The sequence below is a fragment of the Anoplophora glabripennis genome, unplaced genomic scaffold (genome assembly GCF_000390285.2).
Source record: "Anoplophora glabripennis isolate ALB-LARVAE unplaced genomic scaffold, Agla_2.0 scaffold780, whole genome shotgun sequence".
In the NCBI taxonomy this organism is placed as follows: domain Eukaryota; kingdom Metazoa; phylum Arthropoda; class Insecta; order Coleoptera; family Cerambycidae; genus Anoplophora; species Anoplophora glabripennis.
Genome location: NW_019416859.1, coordinates 113,462 through 130,686, shown reverse-complemented (window position 1 = coordinate 130,686; position 17,225 = coordinate 113,462). Strand labels below are relative to the sequence as shown.

General features: G+C 32.3%; 1 protein-coding gene across 1 annotated transcript; it reads right to left on the bottom strand.

The window, feature by feature from the left end:
- Positions 1–2,286: 2,286 nt before the first annotated feature.
- LOC108913070 (doublesex- and mab-3-related transcription factor A2-like) lies at positions 2,287–7,793 on the bottom strand. The gene is made up of 2 exons (XM_018718537.1): positions 7,629–7,793; positions 2,287–2,898 (listed from the first exon to the last, which is right to left on the bottom strand). The coding sequence occupies exons 1-2, from the start codon at positions 7,791–7,793 to the stop codon at positions 2,287–2,289; spliced, it is 777 nt and encodes a 258-aa protein (XP_018574053.1).
- Positions 7,794–17,225: the final 9,432 nt, after the last annotated feature.

Here is a 17,225-nt window from a genome sequence, read left to right as displayed (position 1 = left end):
TTTCTGGAATACCTTTGCAGGGAAAAATTGTTCTAATATTTAAAAATTCATTTAAAGAACAAAATTACAGCAAATAAATATACGTATATATATTTCCAACCACTGGTGAAAAGTCTTAGGTGGTCGATACAACACTCGATGGGTGCTCAATGGGTATATGCGAGCTGTGTGCGGGCTCGCCCGACTTGGGCCAAATATTCTAAATTAGTGAACGACTTACGTTGATTATACTGTCTAGTCCTAGGTGCGTATAAGCATGCAAGGTATGGTTGGGGTACAGCGTTGTTTAATTCAGCGGCTACGGGCTAGCCCGAATGTTATGTTGGTTGCTGCCGAGATCATGATTAAAATATAATTTTAAAATTTTTTAGGGGGAGTTTCAAAGGAGGTAACGCATTTTAGATTTAATTTTATAAGAGTTGTCAAATCACTTTGATAAATATATACACAAATTTTTGTTTATTCTTCTGAAAATTTCAGGGTGGGCAAGCATTTTTAGTGCAACAAAGTTCAGTTTATAACCTCAATTCCTAGACAATGAAATTATTTTGGAAATTATAAAATTAGACTCGTTACCTTACTTTAACAAATAACGAGACCTGCAGGTTGTCAGCTTTGTGACTAGAACAAATGAATATCTCTTTTGGATTTAGGATACCACTGATTTAATAATATTTTTTAGGCAATAAATAATTGTTTATAGAGTAAAACGCTGAAAAATTAAAAAAAAAATCTAGATGGTTATAAAAGTGTAAAAATAGGTATTTTTTGTATTGATCAATGTTTATTATGACAATAAGTATCTCTAAAAAATTGTGTGCTCTTAATTCTTAATTATCAGTCCTGTCAATCGAAAACCATACGACCGATCGATACAAAATTTTTAAGGTAGAAAAGTAGAACATATGTTTTACTATTTGTTCACAAAGTTTCATCAATATTTATAAATATTTACTTATTTTAAGAATTGCTCCAAATATACATATGATTTTCTACTATTGTTAATGCAAAATTCGACTTTTCTGATTCGCAGTTATTGTAACTTTATAGAAAATCGTCAAATAAACAAAAAATAGAGAATGATTTTTTTTATTTAGGGCTTACTTTCAATGTTACAGGGAAAAATATGTCGAAAAACGGGTCATTTTTCGTTCTTTTTGTATGTTTGTTGTTCCCCTGAATTTAGCAATGGTTTTCTTTGGAATAGGCATATTCGGATTTTTATTCTACATAATATTTGGGATTTTTCTATATAAGAAAATAGATGACTCCAAATGCAAATGAACTAATAGGTAATATTAAAATAATGTAACTTGTGACTGGAATATTTAAACTCTTCCCACGATTGTGGTTTTATGTACAGGAGCCTTTAATTCTATACACATTATTATGAAAATAAACAGAATTATTTATACAGTCACACATAAAACTAAATTCACTCGATACTGTTCGGCAGACCAAGATTTGAATAGGGTTCCATCAGTACAAAATCGAATTTAAGTTTCATTCGTTTCAGTATCAGTGATGTAGATCATCAAGTAGTGTTTTGGGAGTAATAATACCCCTTTAATTTTTCGTTTTTTATTAAATTAACAAATACTAAGTTACACTTAAACGAAACAGTTTTAACGTCAGTTCTATAATATACGAAAAGATCACAACCATTCTATCAAAAAAGAAAAAGAAATAGATAGATCTGATAAGCATCGAAACAAAAACGTATACAGATATTTACATTCAAATATTCTAAAACACAGACATTCTAGTAAATCTACTTTACTGCAAAGGTAAAATAAAGCTAGTTTGGAGTCATACAAGTGACCAAATATCTAAATTTTTGGTTCCAGATTACACTTGGATGTTAATGAATAAACTTCAAGTTTCAAATAGAATATCTTCGAAAGTTTCTGATTTTTTTCCCCCGCAAGAATCGATACGTGATAATTCTTGGAAAAATTTTTGCACCGTAATTTCGGAATAAAATGCGGTTTTAATTAAATTAGTTTGTCCCCACGAGAAATAAACTTGTCTCATCATAAAATTTTCAATTTTCGAAGGAAATTATTTGTTGAAAAGACCTTTTTGTTCTAAATCAAAAGTCTTCCTCATTCCAGTTAACTAAAGTGTCTTATTGAATTAAAATGTCATTTGCAACTGCCACTTACGACATCACCACTTTAATTCAATTCAAATAATCAACTAATTACTTTTATCTAACAGTTCTACATAAAGCTAAACATAAATAACAAAATAAATAAACGAAACGACATAACGGATGAAAAACCTTTAAGGTCTAGAAGAATCTATTCTACTGTAGAGCCCGTGCTTACACTGTTCGCACTCGCAGAACCCCGGAACATACACCGGACTAGGCAGCACGGGTTGTGGATTAAAAAGCGGCAAAAACGGGTACAAGCTGTGCATGAAGACCTTGTTGCTCGAAATAAAGGGCAAAGCCCCAGAATGAGTACTAACGTAAGGCTTCGACATCTTCACAGAGCTACCAACTGGCCTAAACGCCGAAGCGGACTCTGCCTTAGAGCTACTCGAGTCCGAATCTTCTTGTTTGTGGTTGTTGTTCAGATTAAAGTGCTCTATGGCCTTCAGAAGGTCGTGGTTACACCGCTTCAGGACCAACTCCAAAACCGCTCGCTTTTTGTTGGGGAAGAGCTTGGCGAGCATGTCTATGGAAGCTGGACTGACCAAGACCTCTTCTTGGTTCTGTTCTGCAGGAGATTGTGGATCGACGGCGTTGTCGGAGGAGTCTGATTCGGGAGAGGTGACCTGCATGCCGTAGATTCGACCTGGGGGAAGGTACTCGTAGGTGGTTCCGCTCTCTGCTGATGCCAGGTGCAGAGCTATAGCGTCTTCGGCGGCCTGTTGACGTTTCAACGCGACCTAGAAGGTGAAAAGTATTTTCTTTGTAATGGTTCAGGTTATTAAATCTGCACTACTAAAGATAAAGGCAGCATTTCGGTAATTGGAGTGGAAATTTTTTATTTGATTTGTTGGTAAAAATATATTTTCTCGGAAATGTGTCATTAAATGAGTTTTTAGGAATTTTATTACCGTACCTAGTGTACGGTAATAAAATGTGTAATGTTACTGTATAAGTACACCAAAATTTCAAATCAATTTCTGTTAAAAACGAGCAGCGACGGAAAGTAAATCTCCCTCTTTTACACAGACACGGTTATTTCTTGCTTTTATTACGTTGCCGAGTCTCTTACTGTTTGATTTCCTGCGCGTAGATGCATTATTGTGTCCAGAGAGAATTGATAGATTGGGAAGGTACACAGCCGCGATATCGGATTTGCAATGATTACCAATGAGCCCTTGTTTGTCCAAGAGATACGCGATACTTGTCTAATGGAATATCGATCAAGCACTTCACTCTGTCAGAATATCGAATTGCGGGAGCGCAATAATTTATTTTAATGTCCTTAATTTGTTTCGGCGACGACTTCGTTGTATATTTTCAAACAAGATTCAGAGCACTAACAAATCAAGTACGACAAAATTCAATTTTCAGCTGTAGGTACAACTATGGACAATAAAAAGTTTTAAAAGAACTAACAAATGTCTTTATTTTGAGTCGAGAAGAGGGTAAGTAAAAATCAGATGTTACAGGGTGATTCAATCAAAAGACGTTTAAACTATAGTACGATCGTATTCGATGCAAAGTAATAAATCATTGCCTGTCAAGGGAATCAGTGCAACACATTTTATAGGGGGTTTTGGAAATTGAATAATTTCTTTATGCATTATGGATAAACTTATATATTTATGAAGGACAAAATGAAAAACAAAGGCATCTCCTTCGCACATTGGGCGGCAGGACAACAATACATTTATTACTCCCTTCATTATCCCTCATATGACTTGCGTCTTGTGTTTTTTGCGGCGGCGCGCGTGCCGGCCTGGCGTGGTCAGTTTCGTTTCGGTTGTATTGGTGCTGCGTGTTTCTCGCTCGCGATATTTGTGAGGTTATAACTGTTATAAGTGCAATTATATTTCTTTCGGACTATATGTGTGTTTCGCGCTATTATTTGAGGATTTGTGAGTGAAATCATATTTCTTGTGCTCCGTAACAAAAGTGTTTTTAGTGTTTTATTTGTGTACTGTGTGTGTGTGTTTCGGGCTGTTGTTTGTGAATCGTGAATGCTATTATATTTTCTGTGCTAGTGAAGTGAAGTTTTTTGTATTATTATTTCTCTGTTGTCGTTATATGGAGAAATGGAGGCGGTGCCTGGATGTTCGCGAGCCGGATGTACTGCTGTGGGTACAAAAAAATCTATATTAAGTTACAGAGAAAAAACGATAATATTAAATGTCTATAACCCTTTACAAAAGGATAATCCCATGAAACTGAAGACTGGTTTGGTGGAAATGTGTTCTGGATATACTGGAGTAAGCGAATTATCTGTTTTCAAAATTTTAAGAGAGAAGAAAATTGAAGGAGACGTTAAGAAACCTAAAAAAGGGGGTGCAAAGAAGAAATTAATATTAAATGAAGATGAGAAAAATGCAGTTTGGCGTACAGTACATAAATCATAGAAGTTATATTTTGTTTATAATTTGTTAACATTTCTTGTTTGATAGAAAAATAACTTATTTCGTTGAGATTGGTAGAGAATTGTTGTTAGTGTTTTCATTTGATAGAATCATATCATAGGATTTATATTTTGTTTTCATTCTGTAAATATTTATAGTATATCTGTTATACAAGGTTTTTGCTTTGAAACTTCGTTCTCCTTATGAAAAAAAAGAATCGTAATGGGGTGCGATGAAGAGATCAGTTCACGTCTGGAACCCTGTTCCTACAAAAATCCCTTTATTCTCATAAACTATTTGTTTTAAATGTAATTTATTATAAATCCAATTCGTTATTTAAATTCCACATATGTACTACATTTCACCTCTGTACGCCCCACTGTTTATTGTTCCCTGCTCTACGATCAAGCTCGCCAGGTTAGTATTTGACGTATAACCGACCACTTCGTACACTCGATGCACCTGGCCGACTACAGCTAGTACCAGAACACAATGCGTATGCGGCGGTATTTCAGATTTTACATTCAATTTCATTTTAAATTTGAAACGGTTCATCTTACGCCTCCTAAAAATGATGACACGATTTTCCTTTGATAAAAGACCGACAATTTTTTGCTCTACTTTGCATCGTATACGATCGTACTATAGTTTAATTTTAAAAGCGAGATCTGTTTCATATTTTAACAATCAAACCCTATTAAGTTAAATCGTAGTTATCTGAGACTGAAACCGCTATTTGCATAAATATGAAGATAGGTAGGTATATAATATATCATACATTCAAGTAACTTAAGGAGGTATATCGGGGTCCGTGGGAAGTGAGGAGCGCAGGGGGGTCCTATGCTTTTCTTATGGGACTAAAACCCGCTGTCAATTTGAAAAAATTAAATTCTATTCAAATTATTTGCGATAAACATTATACATAGCCACGAAATCTACTCATATGCACATAGCATACATATTGACTAATTAACAACATAAACATATATTTAAATAGTTTTAAATTATATTTAATAAACGCATAAAGACTATGTAGATGTGGCAACAGCGCTAATAATTGACTAGCAGTTGTACACACTGCGAACCTACAGACCTCAGACATCGGAGATATTGCGCGTCAAATTCGGGTAAAGATGCGTACGCGTTCAAAAATGTATTGTGTGTAAACTATGTACAATATAATTATTATATATAGCAAATATATCGTATTATCCTCGCGAAGATTTGTATCCTTTATTTAAAATCCGTAAATCATGTGAACCGGTGAAGAAATGAAATGACACTCGCGCCCATCTCTCGTCCAAGTCAAAGAAAATGTTGGATGCAATTTTGAAGGTTCTGTTATAGAAATTACATTATTACTCACTGTTCGTGTTTTTAAACTTTTTTTTTGTAATGTTACAAAAGTTTTGCAACTATAACTAATTTTTTAGATATAAAGTTTGCTGAGAAATATTTATGTTCCATTGTTATTCCGTACAAATGCTTTTATCTCAAGTAGGTATTACTAATTATATTAATCAAGTAAAGAAAACTTTAAGTAAGCCTAAATATTGCTGGGTAATGATTACGATGTTTTTATAAACCATTAAATATATTAAAAGGATTTATCAACTGTATTTTTTATTCTAATAAATATATCACAGCTTCCTAGTCTTTTTTAATTAATCTAGTTTTTTAAAAACATTACAAAAAATCATCTGTTTTGGATAATTTACTGTCGATAGCAATGTACATAGGATTTAGGAAAAATGTATATGTTTGAAATCAATAATCAATTTCGTTTTTATCAAGCCTTTCAAATGTATTAGTCCAATTAACTAAGCCTTTAAATCGAAATTTTGCCAACTTGGCTGAATTTTTGATATGAGTTAGTTTAAGGTATATTATAACAATAAGTGAGAGTAATTTTTTGCTCAACCCCCGGCCAAGGGTGGAAAAAGATAAAACAAAGGGCTTTTTCAAGATAACTCAAAAAGGGTAAGAGCTAGAAAAAAGCTAGTTTTTAATGAAAGTTGTAAAGCAGACAATTCTACATAAAAATGGCCTCTTAACTTTTTCTTGTACTATTAAAATTAACAGAGTTAGGGAGGCTAGAAGTTAAGGGAAGATTTCAGAAATTTAAAAAAAATCATAACAAACAGAAAAATGATTGAATTTTGTAATTTTTTTTTTCAATCTGCTCTAAAATATGTAACTTTTCTTTTCAGAGAAATAGATATATTTTTTAATTTTTAATAAGAAAGTTATAACAAAAAATCAAATTTTTAATCGTTAATTTTAATGATTTAACAAAATTAAATTTCTGAAATCTTCCCTTAACTTCTAGCCTCCCTAACTCTGTTAATTTTAATAGTACAAGAAAAAGCTAAGAGACCATTTTTATGTAGAATTGTCTGCTTTACAACTTTCATGAAAAACTTTTTTTTCTAGCTCTTACCCTTTTTGAGTTATCTTGAAAAAGCCCTTTGTTTTATCTTTTTCCACCCTTGGCCGGGGGTTGAACAAAAAATTACTCTCACTTATTGTTATAATATACCTTAAACTAACTCATATCAAAAATTCAGCCAAGCTGACAAAATTTCGATTTAAAGGCTTAGTTAATTGGACTATATTCCCTCCTTGCTGTCAGCTGATTGCGACGTTGCCACATTAATCCTCAAGTCAGACAGAAATGCAATTATTGGTTTCTGTTTCTGTTTCTCTAGCTGTATTATGTTCAAAACTTACATTAGTTTTATATCAAAAAAATAAGATAATACTGTGTACTATCTATGGAAAAGTTTTGTTTCACAATTTCAACAACAATATCTGCTGCCAACTATAATTCCAACCTAATATAAGGCGCTAGATTTAATTAAAAATATGCAATCATTTTTATATAATCCCGCGAAAAATAGTATCTATGAATATTGTGTAACCATTTTTAATCTTTTTTGAACCTGATGTATTTTAATCTCCAAATCCATGGCCAATTGCATCAATTTTTTTCATTAAAATGACTTTAAAATCTATATGTTTTATAATAAACATCATTGTTTACAAGACAAATTTTACTACAAATTAATACCCACCTGCGCCGCCATTATTCTTTGCCTCTCCTTGATGAGTCCGCATTTGTTGCAAGCGCAATTTTTATAAATGCACTGTTTCTTGTGGCCCCTTAACGTGGATATCATTCCATGGTTTCGACATCGAGCGCATTTTGGGACTCGCGCTGCTCGACTGTTTGACAACATCTAAAAAGAGAATTTATAGGTAGGCATTTAGCTAAATAGGAATTATTTTAATTTGATTTCATTATCTTTGGGTTATCTATTATTATTATCTACTATTTTTTATAGAATATATCAAAATATCTAAACTGATAAAACTTGTGGAAATTTAGAGCGTTTTACATATTTGTAATGATTTTTATACAAAAAAAAGCAACAAAACATTGTTTTTCATTGAATTTCTAGTTCTATATTGTTATATTTTGTTTTATTTAGATAATCACGCTACAGATAGATAAAAATTGTCAACTCTCTGTAAAACAATAGGTACCAATTTTTTTTCTAGTTCAGAATTCAAAGGAGCAAACTCAAAAGCATAAACTTGCAAATTTTGGTTCAATTTTGACTTATTTGTTTTGTTTTTAACCTTAATGAACTGTACTTTTTGCATTCTATCTGTGTCTGTCTAAAAACATACCAGTTTTATTTACATTTGTTTTTTTCCTAAGAATAATTAAATTACACAAAGTATTTAAAAGTTATTAAAAAAAATCTATTTTCAGGGGCGTCCTTTGGGGACCTGTATCTCCGTAGGGGGTCCCGCAAGGAAAAAATTTTATGGGAACTTATTATTTTAGCGTCTCCTGTATAAATCCGAGAGATTGTCTACATATTCTAGGATACCCTGTATAATACAAAGTGGAAAATTTAACTGGACCAAATTCTGTAACAATAAATAAAGGTTTGTCGTACTATTCCTGAAACGTCAATTTTTATTTTCAATGGGGCATATTAGATACATAGGTACAATTTTTTTTAATTAAGTTGGGAGGTTGCTGCAATCCCAACTTTTTTTTAAATGGAAGGACATATTGATTAATTTTTTATTTTAAAGCTTTTTCAATTGTCAATACAATCCGTATTTTTTTATTACTTTTTATAAGTACCTAATGTGTCGAAAGAAAATAAAATAAGGAAATGTTTACTGAAACTACTTTAATGCAAAAAATTTTCAAAGTGCCCTCCACTTTGTTACTGACAATACCCTAATCGATAGTAAAAAGTATTCCGGACATTTTATAACATTTCCGGCATTACTTGCCTAATTTCATCCTTGATTCGTTAGGTTTAGTAGAACAAACCTTGCTTTTTAGATATCCCCATAAAAAAATCTAATTGTGGTAAGATCGAGTGATCTTGCTGGCAACTCAGATGGGACCCTTCTTCCAATTCACCTATTCGGAAACATTTCGTCGAGATATTTCGTACATTTTGAGCAAAATGTTGTGGTGCCCTGTCTTGTGGAATTAAATCGGGATCCAAATTATTCGGAAATAAAATCGCTAAAGCAGGAACCAGTTCATCTTGAAGCATAGTTAGGTATATTTGTCCGGTTACATTTTCATTGAAAAATAAAGGACCTACTATGTGATCCCCAAAAATTCCAGCCCAGATGTTTGTTTTTTGAGGCCTTTCATTATGGCATTCAAGCATCTAGTAGGGATTTTCGTCAGCCCAATATCGGCAGTTGTGCCGATTGACGTGCCCAGGTAATGTCAAAGTAGCTTCATCAGAAAACAGCACCCATTCCAAAGCAATTTGCCCATCATCGACAAAAGCCATATTTCGTTCGCAAAAGTCAAGTCTACTACCAGGATCATCTTCGTTAAGCTCGTGCAGGTTTTGCATCTTATATGAGTGCTTTTTGGCTTCTCTCAGAATTTTTTAAAACGCTTGTATAACTGACACCCTGAACGCGAGCTATTTGCCTACTTGGAGTAACAGAATTTTCAACATCCATTAACATGTTCAACAGGGTTTCTTCGATTTTTAAAAGCCTGTGTCGAGGAACATCCCTCACGTGGTCCAACTCCCGATATCGAGTTTCGATTTTGCTATAATACTACAATTAATTGGAGGCATTTATGAATGAATATCAACAAACAAACGAGCGATTTAGGGCATTTTCTTATTTGGTTTTTAATTTACACGTTATACTGCAAACAATTACTAACCAATCAATGACATTCAGTTCAAATTAGCCAAAAAAACTAGTTGTTATTGTGGTTTATCAAGTAAGAAAAAAATTTGTACATTAGAGAAGTTTCAGTAAACATTTCCTTATTTTATTTTTTCCAACACATTGCTTTTATAAAAGGTAACAGAAAAATACGTAATTGTACCTATGGATTAAAAAAGCTTTAAAATAAAAAATGAATCAACCTTCCATAACTAAAAAATAAACAAACCTCTTTGTAATATGCCCCATTGAAAATAAAAATCGACGTGTTTCAGAAATTTTGCAACAAACCTTTATTTATTAAATTACAGAATGTGTTCCAGTTAAACTTTCCACTGTGTATATAAAATATAAATAGCTACAAAAAAAAAGGTACCTACATTCTCTGTAGAAATATTGTAACGTAATAATGTACAGACTTTTTTTTTTCTTAAAAACACTGTTGTTTACCCGTTTCTCAGTAAAACTACACTTGCGTTGTCTTAAATATACATATATCTATTTGTAAATTTTCATTTTGAGATAATTACAGAAAAGTACAAAACTGCAGGCCAAGTTACATTAACTTTACGTCTACCTTGTTCTGTCAAAACAGCACAAAACCCCAACAAATTGTCACAACTGTTAATTAACACCAGAAACACTTGAAAATCTCACACACAAAATTACCTCCGAATATCTGTATCACAGGCGCGAATATAACAAATCTTGTATATAGGACATAAGAATAGAATGATACGAGTTGAGATATCAGCATTTCATGGAAGATACAGCTTCTCGGTCCAGCCAATGGAAAGAGGAGCGATTGCTGCCTCCCTGACAGAGGAGTCAGGCGTCGCCAATGACGTGGAGTTATTTCCTGAAAGACCCGCCCTCTTTCAGCATGTGAAGGATAATATTAATTATAGTGTAGCTAAAGAGTTAGCAATTTCGTTGCTTTGTTTACCTAGTTTCGAGCCATCTATTTTTGTATTAGTTTCGGTCAACAAAAATTGTCTGGATATACTAGAACCTATTTACAAAGAGAATAATCAGTTGTATTCGAAATCTGAAAAAAATTGAATATATTTTTCTTAACGTCTTGGAAATAGAACTAAATCTTCCACATCGTAAAATTAGTTACTTATTTTAAATTGATATTAATTTGAAAATATTTACAATTTTATCTTTCAAAAACAAAGATATAAAATCATGTTACACTTAATATGTAGGTACATATTATACAGGGTGGTCTGTAAGTAATGGTCCACAGAGACATACTAGATGTTTTACTTCAAAATATTACGATTGGAGCCAACATGCCTTAATAAAATGTTGATAACAAAAAAGATACAGGGTGTCAAAGTTGGAAATTAAAAATTGAATTTTCGTAATAATTATAATATTTTTGAGTGTATGAACGTGAAAATTTAGGGGTAGATGTTTTTGTATACGAGAAATCATAATTTGTTATCTATTTCGATGTATCTTCTAGAGGGCGCCACATACGCCGTGTTTATGACGTAAATACGAGCATAATTTTTTTATCCACAACGTTAACGCTTCTTTTTTTTAAAAATCTTAAACCTACATTATTTTCGTGAAAAAATGGTATACTTGTCATTAGCTCTAGAAATTGTCCGTTTTCAAGAAAAACGCATTTCAACAATCTGCTGCATGTTTCATTACAGGAAATTTTATCGTAGTGTGCGACAATGCCAAGACAGTTTTGACAATTAGAAAAAATCATTGTGACGGTTAGCAATTAATTCAAATTGTATTTATTAATTTTTGGTAAAAATCAATTAAGTATTTAAAAGAAAATAACGAATTATGCCGAGACATAATAATTTCTCGAATTTGGAAATGAGAGATATGACGGTTGTTTATTGTCAACAAAATTTCAATGGACGTGCTGCGCAACGTGAATATTGCCGAAGATTTCCAAACAGATTGCAACCTGGTAAACGACTGTTTCAAAATCTATTCAGAAACTTAGGCGAAAGTGGTTCATTTCGTCCTAAACGTGATAATTTAGGTCGACCAAAAATGATTACGCCTGACCAGGAAGACGAAATACTAATTCGCATTGCAGATGATCCACAAACTAGTTCAAGACGATTAGCTGCAGCCACGGGAATTAATAAAACATCAATTTTAAAGACATTACATGAAGAAAAATATCATCCATATCATTTTACACCAGTTCAAAATTTATTACCTGTCGATCTTCCTTCAAGATATCAATTTGCAAGTGATATTCGGAACAAGCAGAATACTGACTATACATTTGTCAACAGAATATTGTTTACAGATGAAGCGACATTTACTCGCCGAGGTATTTTCAATTTAAGAAATAAGCATTGTTGGGAAGTTCAAAATCCTCATGTAACTCGAGAACGGCACTTTCAACATGAATTTAAGATTAATGTTTGGTGTGGGATCATTGGAAACCATTTTCTAGGTCCATATGAGTTGCCAGGAAATTTAAATGGTACAAGTTATTTAAATTTTTTAGAAAATAGCTTTGTTGATCTATTGGATGCGTTACCACTGAATTTGAGGCAAAATATGTGGTTCATGCAAGATGGCGCTCCGCCACATTTTACTCATCAAGTAAGAACATATCTAAACCAACACTTTCCTGAACGTTGGATTGGCCGTGGTAGTATATTTCCTTGGCCGCCACGTAGTCCAGACTTCAACCCTTTAGATTTTGGTGTATGGGGCACAATGAAGGAAATTGTTTATAAAAACACTATAAATACTCGCGTCCAACTTTGGCAAGAAATTAGTAATGCCTCAACTTTTTTTGATCCAATGGTATTATTTAATATTAGACGATCTTTCATAAATCGTATGGACAAGTGCATCGAGGTGAATGGTGGACATATTGAAAATTTACTTTGAAACATTTCCTATTTTTCCTTAGGTACATATTCAGTTTTTTACTTGTTAAACGCTTGATAAAATCATAGTTTTGTTTAATTAAATTTCTCCTTTAACTGGTTTTGTAAATAAAATTTATCAACTTGATAATTTGTATTTTAATGTGTACAAAGGGATAATGTTTAATTGTCAAAATTAATGTTTTCATTAGCGCACACTACGATAAAATTTCCTGTAATGAAACATGCAGCAGATTGTTGAAATGCGTTTTTCTTGAAAACGGACAATTTCTAGAGCTAATGACAAGTATACCATTTTTTCACGAAAATAATGTAGGTTTAAGATTTTTAAAAAAAAGAAGCGTTAACGTTGTGGATAAAAAAATTATGCTCGTATTTACGTCATAAACACGGCGTATGTGGCGCCCTCTAGAAGATACATCGAAATAGATAACAAATTATGATTTCTCGTATACAGAAACATCTACCCCTAAATTTTCACGTTCATACACTCAAAAATATTATAATTATTACGAAAATTCAATTTTTAATTTCCAACTTTGACACCCTGTATCTTTTTTGTTATCAACATTTTATTAAGGCATGTTGGCTCCAATCGTAATATTTTGAAGTAAAAAATCTAGTATGTCTCTATGGACCATTACTTACGGACCACCCTTTCTAATAAAATGTTTAGTCATCAAAATTGAAGGAAAATAAAAAATCCAAAATTGTTTGGTGATTATCAAAAGACTGTAACTTGGCAAAAAATGGTCGTACAGCAATTAAAAAAAAAAGCAATTTTTGCTTCCCGTTCAAAAGACCCACAAGCTTCAATAATTTTTTTTGGCAGTCTCACCTATCAGCTCTTTTAGTTTGGTTCATCCTTTTTAAGATTTGTTGAAGTTATCGTCGTTCAAAGCAAAAATGACTTCCTTGGCTTTGATAATGATTTACTCGCGAACTAATGATCATACAGAAAATGTAATAGGGTTTCGGAAACTCCAAAGTATCCTCTATAAGACTTTCTTATCGGTTTTTGATAAAAAAAAAATTTTCGAGGCAAGAAACTTGATTAAAAAAAGGTAAATAATTGAATATTTTAAAATTTTCTTCACAATGATCCACAATGATCCACTAACGATATTTTCGTTTTTTTTTAACTTTAAAGTATCCCAAAGGAACCTTCAATATTTCAAACCGCTAACTTGATTTGATAAGATTGAATTTTTTTTAATTAGCTGAATAGGTACCTTTAAAATAGAGTAAAAAATGTGCGAAGACTAATAATAAAGTATATGTTTTTAAAAATAAATACTTATGTTAACATTAAGAATAAGCTGGAATATTCAATGCGTCTTTGACGGAAAAGATTCTTCTGCTCTTATAGCTGGCATTTCCTGTTCTTTCATTCAGTTTTTTGTTTGTCAGAATTCATGAGCTGATAAACTTTTTTATCCAACACTTGTATATAATGATACTATAATTTCTTTCGTTTTAAAGGAATGATGTGGTTTTTAAGTCACTAGTGAGTTATAAGTCATCAGTCACTAGTAAGTTATGATGACTTATAACCCACTAGTGACATACATATAGAAATTATAAAAAACAAATGTTTTGTTTATTTTTCTAATTTTTATTAGAAAACCAATTTGAAATAGTAATAAGTCAACAAATAACTTAAAATGCTACAAACTTACAAACTATGTACTTATTAATATTAACATTAACATTTATGGTAAAATCGTAATTTGATGCCAGAGGATTTTTGGATTTTGTGATTGTCGTACATTTATGAAACAAGATGCCCATTTCCTTGTGCTTGCTTCAGGAGTCTGCACCCCTTGTATCTTTTTAGCAATATCAATTTTGGAAATTGGCTCTTCTATATAATATTCTGCCACGGTAGATGATTTCCATCCACTGTGGCGTTTGAGTGTCGTAATATCCGCACCAGCATTGGCCAAGAGAGTTGCAGATGCGCGACGCAAGCCATGCCCTGTATATAAATTAAAATCTGTCAAGCCCAAAAATCGCTTATTAATACCAACACATTGACGTGTGCATTTTCCCTTTTGAAAATTGCAGAAGAACCTTTTATGCTGCACATTTTGAGGCCTTAGCTTAGAATATTTTCTAATTAATTCAATTGGATTAACACAAAATCCTCCATTTAACACAGCGAAGCTTCTTGGTTTGTTCGTTTTAGTATTTGAAATTATGATGTCGATATACTACTGCCTTTTGTATATTCTCTATGCTTAGATGAGTCAATTCCTCGCAATGGCAAGCGCCAAAATCTCCTAATATCAACGCCACCTAAACACAACAAATTTAATAAATATAACTCAGTTAAACTATTCAGTAGAACCTACCTTATTCTTATGAATAAGATAAGATCTTATGATGATCTTCGTCTAGGGCTTCACGCAAAAATTGTTCTTTCTAAGACCTTGGCTTTTTTTGGTTGAAAATGTTTGTGCTTAGACTTTAGAAATGCCACCATCAATGTTCTTGTAAACTCTCAAAGTTGATTTCAACATGGAATATTTAGTCCATAATGTGGATGGAGTTAATTGCTCACTCAAATTGAAAAAATAAGCCAGCAAGACAACTTCATTTACGCTTTTCAGTCCTTTCACCCCTTCTTTGATATTCCAATCTTGAAATTCCTTCAGTTCTTTGTTGTATAGATTTTAATTTCTCCGGAATGATGCCTGCCAGTAGCCGCATTAGCTTTACTAAAATTTCATATGGAATTTCCACATTTTTCATTTTTTCAATCTTGGTTTTAGAATTTCAACGTGATTTCAACTCAATAAATATTGCTTGTTTAAGGGGCTAAACATTTCCAGGCGTGACTTATATACCTATACCTAACGTAACACACTAGTACCATAAATAACTATTATTGTTGATTTTTCGAGGAAAAGTTATTCTTGATAAAAAGTTTTGCTTATATTGGCAAGCCATGGGCAGTAATCAAATACATAATGAAACATACAGGGCGTCCAAAAAATTTCAAAATGTGAAATTTTCCCTAAGAAAAGTGCTATTAATTTTTGTTTTTGTTATATAAAAACTGTATTTAACAAAGTTGTTGGAGACTCAAGAAAAGCATAAACAAGGTGTTTATTCAAAAAAGAAGAATAATCACATTTTGCAAATAAGGAGACGCGATTTTTAACTATCTTACTTAAAGCAGACAGAAATTGTAAAAATCAAGTTTTTTTTTTAATTTTAAATTTAATGTAATATAAAAATATATTGGTACACCATTTTCTGGGTTTGTTGCCACGTCGTCGGTTGAGGTTTCTTAAGGTTTCGAGAGATCTATCGCTCTCTTCCTCAGAAGTAAATCTGAAAGTTTATGTAGGTACACATATTTTTCTATCACTAGAATGTATTCCTATAATTGTATCCTCTTCCCATTGGGTGAATTAAATTATATAAATAGGTAAATTTATTGTTACAGTTCTTTAATCAGCGTTATTTTTACATTTCATTTAATTAACATAATTGGAAGAAAACACAGGACACGACGAAAACAAATATATTAAAACATGTGCATTATTCGCTTATGTGTCTGTTCGTACCATCAATTATTTGAAAAAATATGTAAACGTGGTGGACTGGTGGACGTTCATTTAAATAAACAGTATATATTAGCGAAGCAATCCCTAGTAAACAATGGAACAGATTCTAGCCAAACGCAAGTACGGATTCGTTTAGTGGGATGTGTTGTCTCTAAAATCTGAAGAGTTTACATTTCTTGTAACACTAATTGACTGTGTAACCTACTACAAATAAATCAGTCTAATTTCAGAGGATAAAATATGTTACTTGTTACAGTTCAACGACTGTTAGCTTGGCACGGAAAATTATGGTTTAAATTTTTTTTTACGTAATTTATTTCAAATAATACAGAGTGAATTTGGAATGTCTACATATATTTTAGACAAAACTACAGTTGCTGTGGAAAACGTGTATTTTATAGTATTTTTGAGTAAAAAATAAAAATAGAAACGTCAAATTTAAATAAATATGTATAAATTTCCGAAGCTTCTATTTCGGCAACTCCCATTACTTAAATAGCCATTAAAAAGGTTCACATTAAACAGCTTGTCATGTGAACTGTGTCGAACTGTATTTGTACATATAAAATCGCATGTGATATTTGCTACAACGAAAAGCGCACGCGTTTTTCAATATCGACGGGAATCAGTTGGTGTGTATTTTCTATGTAGTAGTGCTGTAACATTAAAAATCAGTCCTGGATGCGTGCGATGTGTGACGTATTACTGTCAGTTTGTTAAATAAACAGCAGTCCATTAGATTGTTGCATCACACATGCCACTCATCCCCGACCACCCAGTCTCAGCTGAAAATCCTCACTAAATACCTCTATATTGACTAGCGCCCGGCGTCTTATATTAAAAAAAATAAACATACCCCATATTTCCAATATCATCAATCGGTAGCTAACACCATATCTACTAAATTACAGTATGGTATGGTTTGTTGAATGTTCATTAAATGCGTATGTTAAGAAGACCAAGAAAAAGATAA

Coding starts and splice junctions, on each gene's coding strand:
- LOC108913070 (XM_018718537.1), bottom strand. CDS start 7,793: ATGTTGTCAAACAGTCGAGCAGCGCGAGTCCCAAAATGCGCTCGATGT. Junction 2,899..7,628: donor AAAGAATAATGGCGGCGCAG/GTGGGTATTAAT, acceptor TTCACCTTCTAG/GTCGCGTTGAAACGTCAACA.